The following is a 16,365-nucleotide window of genomic DNA, read 5'->3' on the forward strand; positions in this document are numbered from 1 at the left end:
GTAAACGTGCTCTGATGAAAATTCGATCAGTTCGATTAGCTTCCAAACATCATTTTTATATCTAACAAGATGGTTGTTTCAGATTGTGAGACTTTCATTTTCATTTTGTGTTGTTAGGCGTTTTAACTTTTGGCCAAAATTTAGACTTGGTCAATATTTTTGGTAAACGTGCTCAAATTAAAATTTTTGATATAATGATATGTGTCATATTGAGATTAATTTAACTTGTATCATAGATTTTGCACTATTAAATATGATTTATAAAATTGATTAAAATTTTTGAATTTATATTCGTGTTCTTAGATTTTTAAATGCAATAAATTAATAAATATTTTACTATTGTATAATCATTCAGTTAATAATATTTTGAACATATTGTCAATCAATTACTAAGTTAACATTGAACTTGAATGATATATTACCAATAAACTAACAATCAATTAGTAAATTTATTAGAAAATTAAATATCATACTAAAGTATTTAAAATTTATTACAAATAAGGGTTGTATTGTAGTGGTAAGTACTCCTCAATCTTTAACCAAGAGGTCTCAGGTTTGATTCCTGTTGGGTACATAATCATCTTTGTTAGGGAGTGCTCTGGCATGAATCCTGATTTAGTCGGGCTCCGATGTCGGTACCCAACACCGGATGGAAAACCAAAAAAAAAAATTAAAAGAAGTATCTAAAATTTATTGGCAAATTATCAACAAATTTTTTGTTACTAAAATTACCAACCAATTACCAATGTATGAATCGAAAAATGAAGAAAAAAATTTTGCTAACTCCTTTTCAATTCGTTAGTGAAGGTACTAACGATATACTAACCAAAAATTAGTTGGTAAATTTACCAATGAAAATTCAAGGCTATATTTCAAAATTTTGTAAAAACATCTTTGGGTGTTTACCAACTGATTTTTGGTTGATAAGTTTACCAACAAATTAAAATTGGTTAGTAATATTTATCGACGAGCTTTTTAGCAACGGATTAATATAAGTTGGAATTTGATTGGTAACTCAATTTGCCAACCGATTTGATCAATATACCAACGAATTTTTTGTTGGTAATTGAGGTTCCTTTTATAGTTAACATATAATAACAAAAGTTAAAGAACAAGAAATAAGAATAGTACCATAATAACTAGAACGGACAACAAATCAATACATTTCTATCTACTAATATGAACAAATACAAATTACTCTTCTATCTACTAATATGAACAAATAAATTTTATCTTTCTAACTTAATTTGTATCCTTTACACTTTTCTATCTAAAGTCATATCTTTAATGAAGGTTTCAAGTCAGATGAGAAAACGGATAAGAGCCATTGGAAGTATAAGTTTTAAGAATCACATAGTGTAAGAGTGAAATTGCCTCCGATCCCTACTCTTTTTCTTATTACATAAATTCCATGTTTTTAACGCCATCCGGATACATAACTAATTACGCGAATACATTACTATTGATGCATCAACTACGTCTGTTAAGCATAATAAGGGGAAAAATTTAAAATTAAATTCAGATCCCATGATTGACGCTTTTCAGTTTCACATTATTATCAATTATCCATTCACATATCGTATCAGATCCAAAACAATTGAAAATTCAAATCTCTTCTCCATGTTTTGTTTAATCAATTTTAATAGCAAAAATAGATGATATCCATATTAGTTTTCTTTTTTGTTCAAGTAAGATGACAACGACGGTTAAAGGCCTGATGAGAAAGCAATATTTATAGTTCAACAATTGAGTGCAACTATGGATAATAGAGTATCTGTATTAGTGACAATGTCACTCGACACTGTAAAATCAAGATTACAAGTTAGATGATGATTGTTGTAGTAGTAGTTCATTCAGTAGCCTTTCATAAAATACATAATGAATATTTTGATTTTACTGAGGCATTCAGAAATCTAAGAATAACGAGGTCAGTTATGAATGATGCAAAAGTGAAGAAATCGTCGTTGGTGAAAATAGTTTATTCATCAACTTAATTTCAGTCATTGTGACAGAATTGAATATTGATGCATTAAGAAAAAAATTGAGATTCGATACATGGTATAAAGTAATTCTTCTCCATTGATTATTAGGAATGATATGTGAGTAAGTTGTTGCCTCGAAGTAAAGAAACATGAGGTTGGATACCTCACATGGAAATCTGATACATTACGTTGTTTCTATATCTGGAGAAATTGTGTGTCGAAGGTTCAGAAAATATACTAAAAACTCTTAATATGAATATTTAAATTAGGAAAAATGCACAAGTACCCCCTCAACCTATGTCCGAAATTCCAGAGGCATACTTATATTATACTAAGGTCCTATCACCCCCCTGAACTTATTTTATAAGTAATTTTCTACCCCTTTTCGACCTACGTGGCACTAGCTTGAAAAAAAAACAACCAGCGTTGGGCCCACAAGATAGTGCCACGTAGGCCGAAAAGGGGTAGAAAATTATTAATAAAATAAGTTCAGTGGGATAATAGGACCTTAGTATAGTATAAGTGTGTCTCTGAGATTTCGGGCATAGATGGAGGGGGTAGTTGGGCATTATCCCTTTAAATTATGATACATTAGTAGTAAAATGAAGAGTGTGTATAGTAATTCTGAGTTATGATGTGATCATTATTTTGTATTTGATTGTATATGATACATGTAACAAAGGAATTAACAATTGAATTGTGTCAGATACATTTATATGACTAGCATATCTAGATGACTATTTTGTATAAAATATATCAGATTACTATTGTGTATTTGGTAGACAACGTTAATATGTATCAATTAAGATGTATAAAACAATTGTAGTAATTAAGAAAAATGTGAATGATACATTACTTTTTTTCATCTTTATGTGTCAATGGTTTGATAAATAAGTTATGACATGTTGTGTTTTAAAAATATCAAATTTGAATGTATCACATTGGAACAAAGAGTTTATGTGTATATGGTACATAAGTATTTACTATATATAAATTGCTCTGATTTATATCTATCGTATCATATACATTATGTCATATGAGTTCTTTATAATGACATTGAAATCAAAAGAGTTATAAATATGATACTTATCTTTATGACATCTAATTATATAAAGTGAATGTTTTAAGTATCAGATGATGTGTTGTATAACAAGATCACTCTAATTAAAACACAAAATATAAAAATTTTACATGATATAATTAAAAATAAATATGTTCATATTCAGACATAATATGAAACAATTTTAGAGTAACACTCTAAAACTTAAGTAAGATTGTCTTTAGAAAATAGCATCAATGGGTGTCTATTCAGTGATACGTAATTACTATTCAACATTTAATCAAATCATCTTGTTGCAATGGAGTAACGCGACCCTTGAGCTTTGGAGGATCATCTTAATTGCCAAAATAGCGTGACTTAGTCTTTTTAGTACTGTATCTCCGTAATAATGCTTCATATCTTGTGTGAAGATAATCAACACGAAAATCATTTGAATTGATGCTAATTTCGTTACTAAGGAACTAAACAAAAGTAGTTATAAAAAGTAAATCATCATGAGAAATATGTCAAGTTAATCATATCATACATAATTGTAATTATAGAGTATCTTAATGTTTAGTTGATACATAATGATAAAAAAGAGTAACTAATGCTCAATATAAATTGATGATCTATAAAATCTGACAGATATTTATATTTGATACTAAATGCCCACTAGTTGAACATGATACAAAAATTATCCACCACTTAAACATTTTACGAATAATGATTTACAGTTAAATTAGTAACTTGCAATGTATCTTATGTGTGTATTTGATACATTTTAGTAAAGTTTGTGTATTTGATATACACTCTAATAGTGTAGATTTTGAATGATACAACAATAAATATTATTTTTTTATCAATAACTTCACATAATTACTACAACTCCACACATGATACGAAAATATCCACTACTATTGAACATTACTTTTGTATCAATAATTTCAGAAAATTAAACAACTCCTCAAATAGTGAATAAAGATAATATAATTTACATAAATCTCGCAGTAAAATCCTAAATAACATCTTATCAATTAATTTGATAGACAATGTTTTTTTTGTTTATAGAATAATAGAATTTATGTATCAAGTATATTTATTGAATAATGTGTACATATACATAGTCTTCTAATTTAAATAAATCTGAACAAGAACTAAATACTACAGATACATAACAACAACTGATACATGATAGATTATACCATTTGATACGATATAGTCAGCATGATTAAATTGTAATGTATCATAATGTTGAAAAGAAAGCATTATACATTAATTTAAGAAAATAAAAATAACTAGATACATTAAAAATCTGAATATGCACATATATAAAAAGATGAAATGAAAAAATTGAAAAAAGAACCCAACGATCAGATATGTTTCTCCTTCTCCTTCTTCTCCTCAACATATCAATAATGTATCAGATTGTTGTTGCATTTGTGGTAGTCCATTGGATGCACAGCAAAAACCTTGTCAATACATTGTCATAACAAGTCTACCAGCAGCGACATTTTGGAGCAGAACGAGATGAACCCCAAGATCTCATATTAGTATTAGAAGAACTTAGTTGAGTAACCCCAGTAATACTAAATGAAGGGGCCTAGCCAATATGTATTAGGAAAAAATCAAGAAAAAATGGAAAAAGATAACAATGGAGAAGATAAAACCCTATTTATTCACAAATTTGAAATTGGTTGACTTGAGAGAGAGAATCCTTTTAAAAATCAAATTATTTGAAAGTTATAACGGCTGAGAATATGGAGTGAATTTAGGGAGAGAAAAGAGGAATGAAAAGGAGAGTAGTAAACGTGGGTTTTGACTGATTGATCTTATGCATATGAAATTTTTAAGAATTGAGAGAAATAAGGGATTTATGAAATATTTCAAAAAGGTAGGAAAAAATGAAGAATAAAATAAGTAAAGTTGTGGAAATTACTCTCTATATTCCTTTTTACTTGTCAAATATTGACTTGACATACATATTAAGAAAATATTGATTGCTATAGCGTGTTTACCATTTTACAAATATCTTTACCACTATATCTTTCGAAGGCACTTGATAATAAATTGTAGTTATAATTTGTAAGAAATTTTATTCTTTTTTGATTTGTCAAAAAAAGAAAAAGAAAAAAAGAACAAGAAAAAAGAAAAAATTGAATAAGTAATAAGGGACAGATGGGAGACACTACTATAATTATGATATAACTAAGAATCTGCTTGACGTTGTTGTTGGAAGATCAAAAGTGTTTCTTTTTTTTTTCTTCGATAAAAGCACTTTTTTTTTTTAAAAAAAAAACAGTGTTTGGCAAATTTTCAAAACTGCTTTTAAATGGAAGCAGAAGCAGTTTTTCTGTTGTTGGGAAGAATCTAAAAATTCCTGCTTCATAAAAAAAGTAGAAGCAGAAAATTATTTTTTTGAAGAGTAAAATATCCCTCCTATATATACATATTTACGAATATATCTCTTATTAATTAATTAACATATATCATAAATTTGGTTACGTTTCATACAAGAATTTTATTTGTATTTTAATTTTTATGTAATAATTTTTATTTTATGTTTATATACTATTATTATTTTTGTGGCAAATTTTGTATATATAGTGATTTAATTTATGGAATAGTTTTTAAATTTATTTTTTGATATTTTGAATTATATTTAAGTCATTATGCTAATATTATATTAATATTTAATTAATTTATTTATTTATATATAATATTGATTGAAAATTTGGATATGCATGTTTTTATTAAATTTTTAATAGATATTTAAAATAGTTTCCCTCTATAAAATTATCTTAATATTAAAAATATATTAATACTTACCTCTTTTCGTAATTTGACTCTCAAAATACTTTTTAGAAAAACATTTAGTCCAACATATTTTGCTTATCAAAAGACCTTTTTGAAAAAATCATTTGAAAAAGTATTTCTAAAAATAAGCATTTTTTTACCGCAATGCACTTTAATTTCGTAATTGCTAAACTTGAAAAACAATGTGATAAATTAATTAATTCATATTTATTTTCAATTTACTATATTTTATCTTGGAATTTATATATCTCATATTTATTACTTCCATTATTTTAAATTTGTTTGTGTCATTTTGATTTGACACAAAATTTAACAAAGTACATAAATTTAGATATATTTATTTTCAATTTATTATCTTTTATGTTGGCATTCCTTTTCGCAATTATTAATATCTCAATTTTACTTTATTTTATTTACCTTGATTTGGTTTAACAAAGTACTCTCTTCGTCCCTATTTACTTGTCCATACTTTCTCTTTTAGCTGTTCCTATTTACTTGTCCATTTTAACAAATCAAGAAATGACAAATTTTTTTCCTATCATACGTTCATTTAAATTTTTAAAAATTACCAAGTTTTAATTCATCCTTTTTGAAATTATAATTAATAAGGGTAAAATTTTAACTTAACTATGCTAATTATTGCTATCTTAATATGTGTGTCATTTCTAAAGTGGACAATTAAATAGGAATAGAGGGAGTATATAATTAAGATACATGTAGAATGTAGAAATTTCATTTAATCTTCTAGTCTTAAGCATATCTGGTAAGAAGTTAGAACTAAAAAATTACTTTAAATGATTTTTTTTAAACAAACCAAAAAAATTATTGAACAATTAAATTAAAGAAAAACAACTATTATTGATGCAGGTAGGGATGTTCAAGGTTTGGTTTAGATCGTTTATTTGTTGGTTAAAATCAAAATCAAATTAATTTAGTCATTTTTATAATTTTTAAAGTCAAACCAAATGAAAATAAATAATCGTCGATTTTGTTCGATTTTTTAATTTGAAAGTAACAAATATTTTGAGGACATACGTAGCTCGATAAAAAAAAAGACACATAGTACACATGGAAGCTGTTGTCGATTCAATCGAGCAATTATTCAATACTAGAGTTATTATTACACAAACAAAATGGTTCAATTAAGAGAAAATTTAATTATCTTATGTGAGGTAGAGAAGGTAATAACTTGGACTTAGGGTTGTAATAGTTGCGCTTAAATTTAACTTTTGAGCTCGAGAAAATGCTAAAGTTAAACATTTAACTTAATTACAATTTAACAAAATATTTATATTTTATTTATGAATAATATATTAATAATTATAAAATTTACATATATCATTATCGGTTCGACTTAATTATTTTACGATTTTTTTAGTAAAAACAAATCATACCTAATAATTTCAGTTATCAAAATTTAAAGGGAAAAGGGTCTGATATACCCCTCAACTTTGTCATTTAGAGCTGATATACCCCTTGTTATGAAAGTGACTCATATATACCCCTACTTGTAAACAAATGACTCACATATACCCTTTTCCTCTAACGTAAATGAAAAAATAATAATTTTAATCTAAATTTTTATTATTTTTTTCTAAAAAATATAATCCCATATGAGTAAATTTAATCCTCGCAAAACATACTTTTTTGATTTTTTTTTGTTTCAATGACTAATTTATAATTATTATTTTGATAATCAAATTTATTTATGTTTCACTAATATTCTTGTAAAACTTATTGTAGATGACCAAATTTTTTCTTTGAATACGAAATTAAATTACAATACACACAAAAAAAATAGTTTAATTTTTTTTTCTTTAAACTAAGGAATGAAAGAAAAAAAATAAAATAAGAATAAGTAACTCAAATAATTATAATAAAAGAAGTCAAAAAATAATTTATGTATGAAAAAAATTAAATATACCTTGAACTTTGATAGAAGAATCATATATACCCCTAAATAATTTTTTTAAAAAAAATTAGAAGTAATAAATATAAATTTAAAAATTATTTTTTGACTTCCGTTAAATGAAGGGTATATGTGAGCCATTTTGTAACGGCAGGGGTATATGTGAGCCGTTTGTATAACGGTAAGAGCATATATGAGTCACTTTTATAACGAGAGGTATATCAGTTCCAAATGACAAAGTTTAGGGGTATATCAGACCATTTTCCCAAATTTAAAACTAAATCAAATAAAATATCATTTTTCAAACAATGTGCTTCAAATTACAATTCAATTTAATTTTTTAACCATAACCATAAACAACCCTACATACATGTCATTCTTCATTGTTTATGCCATCTCGACCAATTCATTGATATTTTCAATTATACTTCTATTAAATATTTGATTAAATATAATATTAAACAGGGAGACAAAGAGGTTTTTAAGGACATTTAGTAGTAATTTTATTTTTCAGTCTCAAATTATATGTAATTTTAAAAAGGCATAATACATATATTAGACCTTAAACTTGACTTCGAATATTAACTTTGACTTCCAACTTTCATAATGCACAATTAGACACTTTAATTATCCAACTTTTAAATAAATAAACACATGAGTCCTACATGGCACCAATACACGTAGGACACCACGTAGGACAAAAAAGGACATGTTGGATGACATATAGGACATGCGTGTTTATTTGTTCAACTTTATATAAGTTTAAGTGTCTATTTGTGCACATCCAAATTTGAAGGATATAAATGTGATTTGAAGCGGAGTTAAAAGGCACATTCATGTATTATGACTTTTAAAAACTATTTGCTTACTTTAGAAATTTATGATTTTTTTTTCATAAAATAAATATTTTATGAAGAAAGATTATGCATATACTTAAAGACGTAAATATGGATAAAGTTAATTTTTTTTTAAAAAACAAGTAAAAGAAAATGAGATAAATAATTTGAAACGATAGAATTGATTAGGTAAACATTTTGAATGGTTGGATCAAGAAAATGAATCTTTATATAGTCAAATTAAATAATGTCATGTTAATTAATAATTTACCTTTTAAATAATGCATGAGGTCAAGTTGCCTACCCTTTAATTAATTAATTAATTAGTACTCAGGCAGATCACGTTTCAGTTTTAAATTTTGATTTTTCCAAAGTTCGATCAGATGATTTAAAAAAAAAAGGCATAATATATAGGCATAATACATAAATATGCTCTTTAACTTGACTTCAAATTACATTTATACCCTTCAACTTTGGATGTGCACAAATAGACTTAAACTTGTATAAAGTTGAACAAATAGACACAAATGTCCTATATGTCATCCTACATGTCATTTTTCGTCCTACGTGGTGTCCTACGTGTATTGTGCCATGTAGGACTCATGTGTTTATTTATTTAAAAGTTGGATAGTTAAAGTGTTTGTTTGTGCATTATGAAAGTTGGAGGTCAAAGTTAAAATATGAAGCCAAGTTTAGGGTCCAATATATGTATTGCCTAATATATATATTGAATCCTAAATTTAATTTCAAATTTTAATTTTTAACCTTTAATTTTCATAATGCACAAACAGACACTTTAACTATCCAACTTTTGAATAAATAAACATATGAGTCCTACATGACATAATACACGTAGAACACCACATAGGACAAAAATTGACATGTAGGATGACATGTGAGACATATATGTCTATTTGTTCAACTTTATAAAAGTTTAAGTGTCTATTCGTGCACATCCAAAGTTGAAGGACATAAATGTGATTTGAAACCAAGTTAAAGTGCACATTTATGTATTATGCTAAAAAAAAAAAAGTTGCCAAATACCCTTTGTCTATCTTGAATGTTTGTAAATGAGTAGAAAAATATTTGGTGTTTTACTTCATAAAATAGATTTTATATATATAGGAACGGATGGAGTATTTTAACTCAATATTATATTCTGCCCATGTAAATCATTTTATGAACAAAATTGATCAACATTTTAAATTTAATTAATTTATGCAAGTTGATCTAGCTAGTCCCTTTTCCCATATATGTTTCTTTCTTGTATAGAGATTACATCCTCTTTATCTTATAAATACTTTTAAATTGTCAATTATTTTGATTTTAAATATTTTGTACGTGATTTTCATATATAAATATTTCAATAAATTTAAAGAACTTAAATGATTTGATCAATTCACAAACTCTTGGAATCTAAATAATGCCACATATGACATATATAAGTTGACCCCGCAGGGGCGGAGCCAACCTTCAATCTGGGGCTCATCCAAATCCTCTTTGCCGAAAAATATTACTATTTATACATTATAATTTATATATATGATTAAAATTATTTTTTATGTATATATATAATACATGTCGAATTTCCTTCGATTAGTTCCTGTATTTAGTTTTTCAAATATTGAACCCCTCGTTAAAAATCCTAGCTCCTCCACCTAACCCCTTTCTAACCCCCTCTTTCATTCTCTCTCTCTCTATATATATATATAACTCTGTAAAATTAGTACTTAAGCAAAGAGAGAAAATGAGGAAGAAATTATACTTGTTATTAGTTTTGTTGAGTTCAATTAATAGTGTTTCATGTGAAGAAAAATATATTAGTTTGGGAGAGCATGAACATGGACAAATGGAACATCCATTATCTGGAATTAAACTTCATAATATTGTTGTTGCTCTATCTAAATCTGCATCCATTAAAGTTGATGGACCTACTCTTCTTGGCTCTAAGGTAAAAAAAAAAAATCATATTCATATTCTTCTTTTCTGATTTAGGACGAGTTCTGTGAGTTCAACTGAATATTATGTTATTTTTGCCTCGGAATCTTATTTGCTTGTTACTCTTCCCTATGCATATTATTGGATTTAATTAAGAGGTTTCTGTTAGTTAAACTAAATGCTTCATAATCTTTTTCCTATGTTAGTGTTGGATTTAAGATGTTATCTATGAGTTCAACCTTTTTATGTTATGTATGTATTTTGTGAGCTCAATTGAATGTGTTTTTGCCTTGGAATTTTCTTTTTCTATTCTATTCCTATCTATACAACTGGATTATATTAATTTAAGATGGATTTTGACTTTGAAATATAAATATTTGATGGCCGGCTAGTCATTTTCCCATAGTTGATAAGATTTCCCTCTTTAATCTGTCGATTCTAAATCATAGTTTGAAATTAATTTTTTCTAGATTATTTTTTTTAATTAATTTTGTTTATAATTTTTCTAAGTAAGAAGAACTTTTCAAACTGCACAAAGTTTCTTTCAATGATATAATGTAACTACATATTTGGCAAATGTATTGGACAAGGTATATATCAATGCTATATTTTGTAATTTCTTTGTAAATAATGTTCTTAGCCATACAAAAATATTTAGTAAAAGGGTGGTCAGTTCAATATCTTAAATTATATGAAGTATATAGGTCAAAAATTGCTTTTCATATTTATGTTAAAGGCATAATATATATATTGGATTCTAAACTTGGCTTCAAATTTTAACTTTGACCTTCAACTTTCATAATGCACAAACAAACACTTTAACTATCCAACTTTTAAATAAATAATTAACACATGAGTCCTACGTCGCACAATACATGTAGGACACCACGTAAGACCAAAAATGACATGTAAGATGACATGTGTGTCTATTTTTTCAACTTTATACAAATTTAAGTGTCTACTTGTACACATTCAAAGTTGAAGAGCATAAATATAATTCGAAGCCAAGTTAAAAGGCACATTTATATATTATGTTTTACGTTAAATCTTATACATTCTTATACAACATAGAGGAAGGAAAAGTTTATGTGTGTAGGTGGGGGTGGGGACATGATGAAAGGAATGAAGTAACAATCTTTTATGTTAATAACCATATTATATATTTTAGGATTTATTGATTCGATTAATTGGAACGAATCTCTTCTTTTCTTCATTGGAATAATATTTTAATGCAAGTTTTTCATGTATAATAGGGTGAAGATTTTGAATGGGTTACAATAAACCTAAGGAATGCAGAGCCCTCACAAGATGACTGGGTTGGAGTTTTTTCTCCTGCAAACTTCAAGTAAATAATCTTTTTTACAATTTTTATAATTTAGTGACTATACATTATTTATTCATAGTTATACTATATATATATTAGTATATAAATTGTACTATATAACTATAATAATACCCAAAAATGAAAGGCTAATAAAATGGCATAAATCACGTTTATAATATCTATACCTCTTTCAAATTTTTTAAATATATATGACACACCCACCCACATAAATGAAAAAAACAGAGCAAATGACAAAAATTACTTTTTTATGCTCAAGTTTAAAATAAACCCTCAGATATTTTTTAAAAATTTCTTAAATATTTAAACAAACTTTATTATTTACTCCGGATATGTTTTGGTTAATGATTAAATATTATTTAGTAAATTTATTTTTATTCGATTTTAAGAAAATGATTTTCCTACTTAAAACAAATAAAATATTTTACAAAACTTCCTTTCAATCTTACCACTTGACTCGGATCCTACATGAGACCAAATTATCTATCCTCATTCATGACCCCAACGCCTGACCTCAATTCCAATTGAGGACCCAACTCTAACCTCCACCAAGGATTAGAGTTGTGTCGGGTTCTGTGTTGAGGATCAAGCTCTGAGGGGAGGTTTAGGTTAGTATTTGGGTCAGGTCCCTTGTTGAGGTTGGGGTCAGGATAGGAGACTTGAGTCTGTGTTTGATGTTAGTTGTCATACTATTTGCTAATATTATACCTAAATATTCTCAAAATAATATTTTTTTCTTATTAATCAAATATCAAAAAATAAGTAATTATCCTTCCGCCACATAAATGGGTACCATAAATTAATTAGATATTTGTTGCTTTGACTCTATATTCTAAAGGAACAATACATAAAAAAAAAAAAAACCTCTGAACTTATCTGCTAAACTTACTTTGGTACTTTACCTTATAAATAATTATTTACCCCCTAATCTCATTTCAAGTGAATTAAAATTCACCCAAAAGCTGATGTGGCAAATTAAATAAAAGAGCGAGTGAAAACATAGAAAATCAAAAAAATAAAATAAATAGGCCCCTTTTTTTCTTTCCAACCAATAAGATTTGATCTTCCTCACACCCCACCACCTTGATCGATCAACAACCCCACCCTTTCGTTCCTTGAACCCTCCACCCATACCTTTCTTTCTCCTATTTCAAACCCCGCCGCCACCCATATTTGCCTCACCCCTTTCTTCTTCATCTTCTTCGACGAGCTTCCCTCCCCACCACCTTCTTTCTTCTTCTTCAAAACACCCCAACTTAATTTTTCATTTCAAATTATTCTTTGTTATTCTTAGAAGTGATGAATAAGAAAAAATGAAAAACCCAACAACTTGTTGTTGCTTCAAGATCTTACATATGAGAAGGTTTTTTTGATTATGATGAACTTGAAACTTTTTTTAATAAAAAAATGGGATAATGCACAAGTACCCCCTCAACCTATGCCCGAAATCTCAGAGACATAGTTATACTATACTAAGGTCCTATTACCCCCTTAACTTATTTTATTAATAATTTTCTACCCCTTTTCGGCCTACGTGGCACTATCTTGTGGGTCCAACGCTGGTTGACTTTTTTTTAAATTAGTGCCACGTAGGCCGAAAAGGGGTAGAGAATAACTTATAAAATAAGTTCAAGGGGGTAATAAGACCTTAATATAGTATAAGTGTGTCTCTGAGATTTCGGGTATAGATTGAGGGGGTACTTGTGTATTTTCCCTAAAAAATTTATAGTTTTTTCATCTCAAATTAGTTAATCCCTCCCATTAAAAAGAATGACCTCATTTTTAGTCTGTTTAAAAAACAATTACTTCTTTCTTATTTTTGGTAACATTTTAATTTCAGCTTTCCACACATGACATGTTTAAAGCACAAGATTAAAGGACAATTTTATACATTTGACATAACTTTAATTTAGGACCACAAGATTCAAAAGACTTCTTTATTTACTTCAACTCCGTGCCAAATCAAACCAGGTCATTCTTTGTGAGACGGAAGAAGTATTTAATTTGTATTATTTATTTATTTTGATAATGTGTTTTAAGAATTGAAGGTTTTCTAGTCTTGAATATGTTAGAGTTTGATTTTATTTTTATAATTTTAGATTAATTTCCAATTTTATCTTTATTTTTACCTTCTTAAAATTGTATAAATAAAAATAAACAAAAAAGAATTTAAAAACTCAAAATTTATAATTTTCAATATGGCACTAACGTGACAATGAAATGACGCGTGTGTAATACACTTGCCACTGTGAGACTGGTATTATAGTATTAGGGTTGAAAAATATCACTTCAAAGATGTTAAAAGGGGTAATTTAAACGCCTGTATAGTTTAAGCGCTAAAGTCAGTTTTGCTGTCAAATTTTAATAGTTTTTTTTTTGGCATAATACATATATTGGACCCTAAACTTGGTTTCAGATTTTAACTTTGTCCTCCAACTTTCATAATGCACAAATAGACACTTTAACTATTCAACTTTTAAATAAATAAACACATGAGTCCTACATGGCAAAATACACGTAGGACACCACATCGGATAAAAAATGACATGTAGGACATCTGTGTCGATTTGTTCAACTTTGTACAAGTTTAAGTGTCTACTTGTGCACACCCAAAGTTGAAGGGCATAAATGTGATTCAAAGCCAAGTTAAAGAGCATATTTATGTATTATTCCAATTTTCCCCCTATTCTTTATGATTTTGTTTTAAATTGTTTGGTTAATTAATTTAATATTTAATTGTTTGAATTGCAGTGAATCCATTTGTCCTCCACAAACCAGTAAAGAAAAACAATCTGGAGCACCATTTATTTGTACTGCGCCCTTAAAGGTACGTCTAACAACTTGTACTTCCAAAATAATATATAAATAAACACGTTAAAATTATGTATACAAACATATATAGTTATTAACCGAAGCGGATCCACACTTTCAAGTGAGGTTGTACGTGCAACTGTAATTTTAAAAAAATTCATATGTATATATGTATATCTATCTTGAGAAAATTGACCAAAATGAGTATATAATTAGGCGTGCACCCTGTTAGGATCGTAAATAAGCAAGTGTAATGCGAAAGCTAGCAATGCAAACCTCAAAAGACTACGAGTAAGAAGACAACGAGAAAATATATCAAAAGACACAAAGATTTAACTTGGTTCGGTCAATCGATCTACGTCCACAAAGGAGATAAATATGAGAGTACAAAATACAGAGAGAAACAACCTCAATCAAACTCGGAATACATGGGAGGTTCACACAAGTGATAGTGTATCAAGCTTGTGACCCATAAATTTTCCCCCTAACCAAAACTCTCAAAGCCCTTAAGACTACATTGTGAATGTTGATTAAGTTAGAAGGAACATGTCTCTATTTATAGAGTCCTAAACCTTTTCCTACTAGAAAAAAGATTAGTCAATTCAAAGCATTTTCCTAAAAAGAAAATCTATTTATGGTAAGAAATCAGGGCAAATAAAACCTAACACACCCAAGAGAAGCATATGAGTGAGTGCCCCTGTGTTGTTGGTACAAGCTAAAAGAACTAGACCAAGTAGGGTTTGAATCCAACCAAAGCCCGTTTTCACTATTTTTTATTTTAAGTTTAACTAGGTGATGACATTGGTGCATCTAAAATATCTTCAAATCGTGAGTTCGCTTTGATTTGGTTATTAGTTATGTGTATTATGCACTTGATCTCTCCTAATTTATATAGTAACACTTATACAAAAAATGTTTGATTTTTCTTTGTTCTTATTACAGTTCAAATTTGCAAATTACAGCAATGTCAAGTACACAAAGACTGGGAAAACTTCACTAAAGTTCCGGTTAATTAACCAACGTGGCGATTTCTCCTTCGCCTTCTTCTCTGGTGGTTTGCAAAATGTAATTATATTTTCAAATTCCGCAAATTATATGATGTCTTCTTACTATACGTTGTTTTCTCTGCTTCAGTTATCGCATTATTTAATTGTTTTCTCTGTGTTTATATAACATAAAACTCATTTTTTCCTTAACTTGAATTACTTGAGAGTGACTAGCTATAATTGGACACATTAGTGTTAAAGGTCCAGCCCATTTGTTATATTTTTTTTTTAAGTGAAAGCCCAATCACTTATTGATGTGTGGCCCATATGTTTTGGGCTTTGTTGAATTCTTCTAGAAGTCTTTGGGAGCTGCTGTTTTCTTCTGGGGTTTTTTGACGTGAAGAAAAAAAAATTGAGAGAGTGTGTGATAGAGAGAGAGAAGCAGATTTTTGAGAGAGGGTTGGAGTGCAGACTTTCTGGACAGCCTTGACAAAATTTCAGTTTTCCGGAGATCCGACCGTTGGATCGTTCTGAAATTTTCACAGCTGGTTCACAACATATAGCACTACATCTTGATGGTTCAGATCGTCAATCGGAGCTCTTGATCGTCTGTTATCACAGCTGGTGTAACCTGCGTTTTTTGGGTGATATTTCCCAATTTCTCTTCTCTTTTGTGTTGGCTCTTATGTATGTTGTTGTTGGTGG

At 28.0% G+C, this 16,365-nt stretch overlaps 1 protein-coding gene across 1 annotated transcript in view; it reads left to right on the plus strand.

Moving 5' to 3' along the window:
* Nucleotides 1-10,329: 10,329 nt before the first annotated feature.
* Nucleotides 10,330-16,365, plus strand: part of LOC107024577 (probable inactive purple acid phosphatase 27) — a 12,943-nt gene continuing 6,907 nt past the window's right edge. The window contains exons 1-4 of the mRNA XM_015225566.2: nucleotides 10,330-10,534; nucleotides 11,775-11,866; nucleotides 14,615-14,690; nucleotides 15,617-15,739. Of these exons, the coding sequence (XP_015081052.1) occupies nucleotides 10,331-10,534; nucleotides 11,775-11,866; nucleotides 14,615-14,690; nucleotides 15,617-15,739 (495 nt within the window). The 5' untranslated portion in view covers nucleotide 10,330. The remainder of the gene's footprint in view (nucleotides 10,535-11,774; nucleotides 11,867-14,614; nucleotides 14,691-15,616; nucleotides 15,740-16,365) is intronic.

Source organism: Solanum pennellii, chromosome 7, assembly GCF_001406875.1.
Source record: "Solanum pennellii chromosome 7, SPENNV200".
NCBI classification, from domain to species: Eukaryota; Viridiplantae; Streptophyta; class Magnoliopsida; order Solanales; family Solanaceae; genus Solanum; species Solanum pennellii.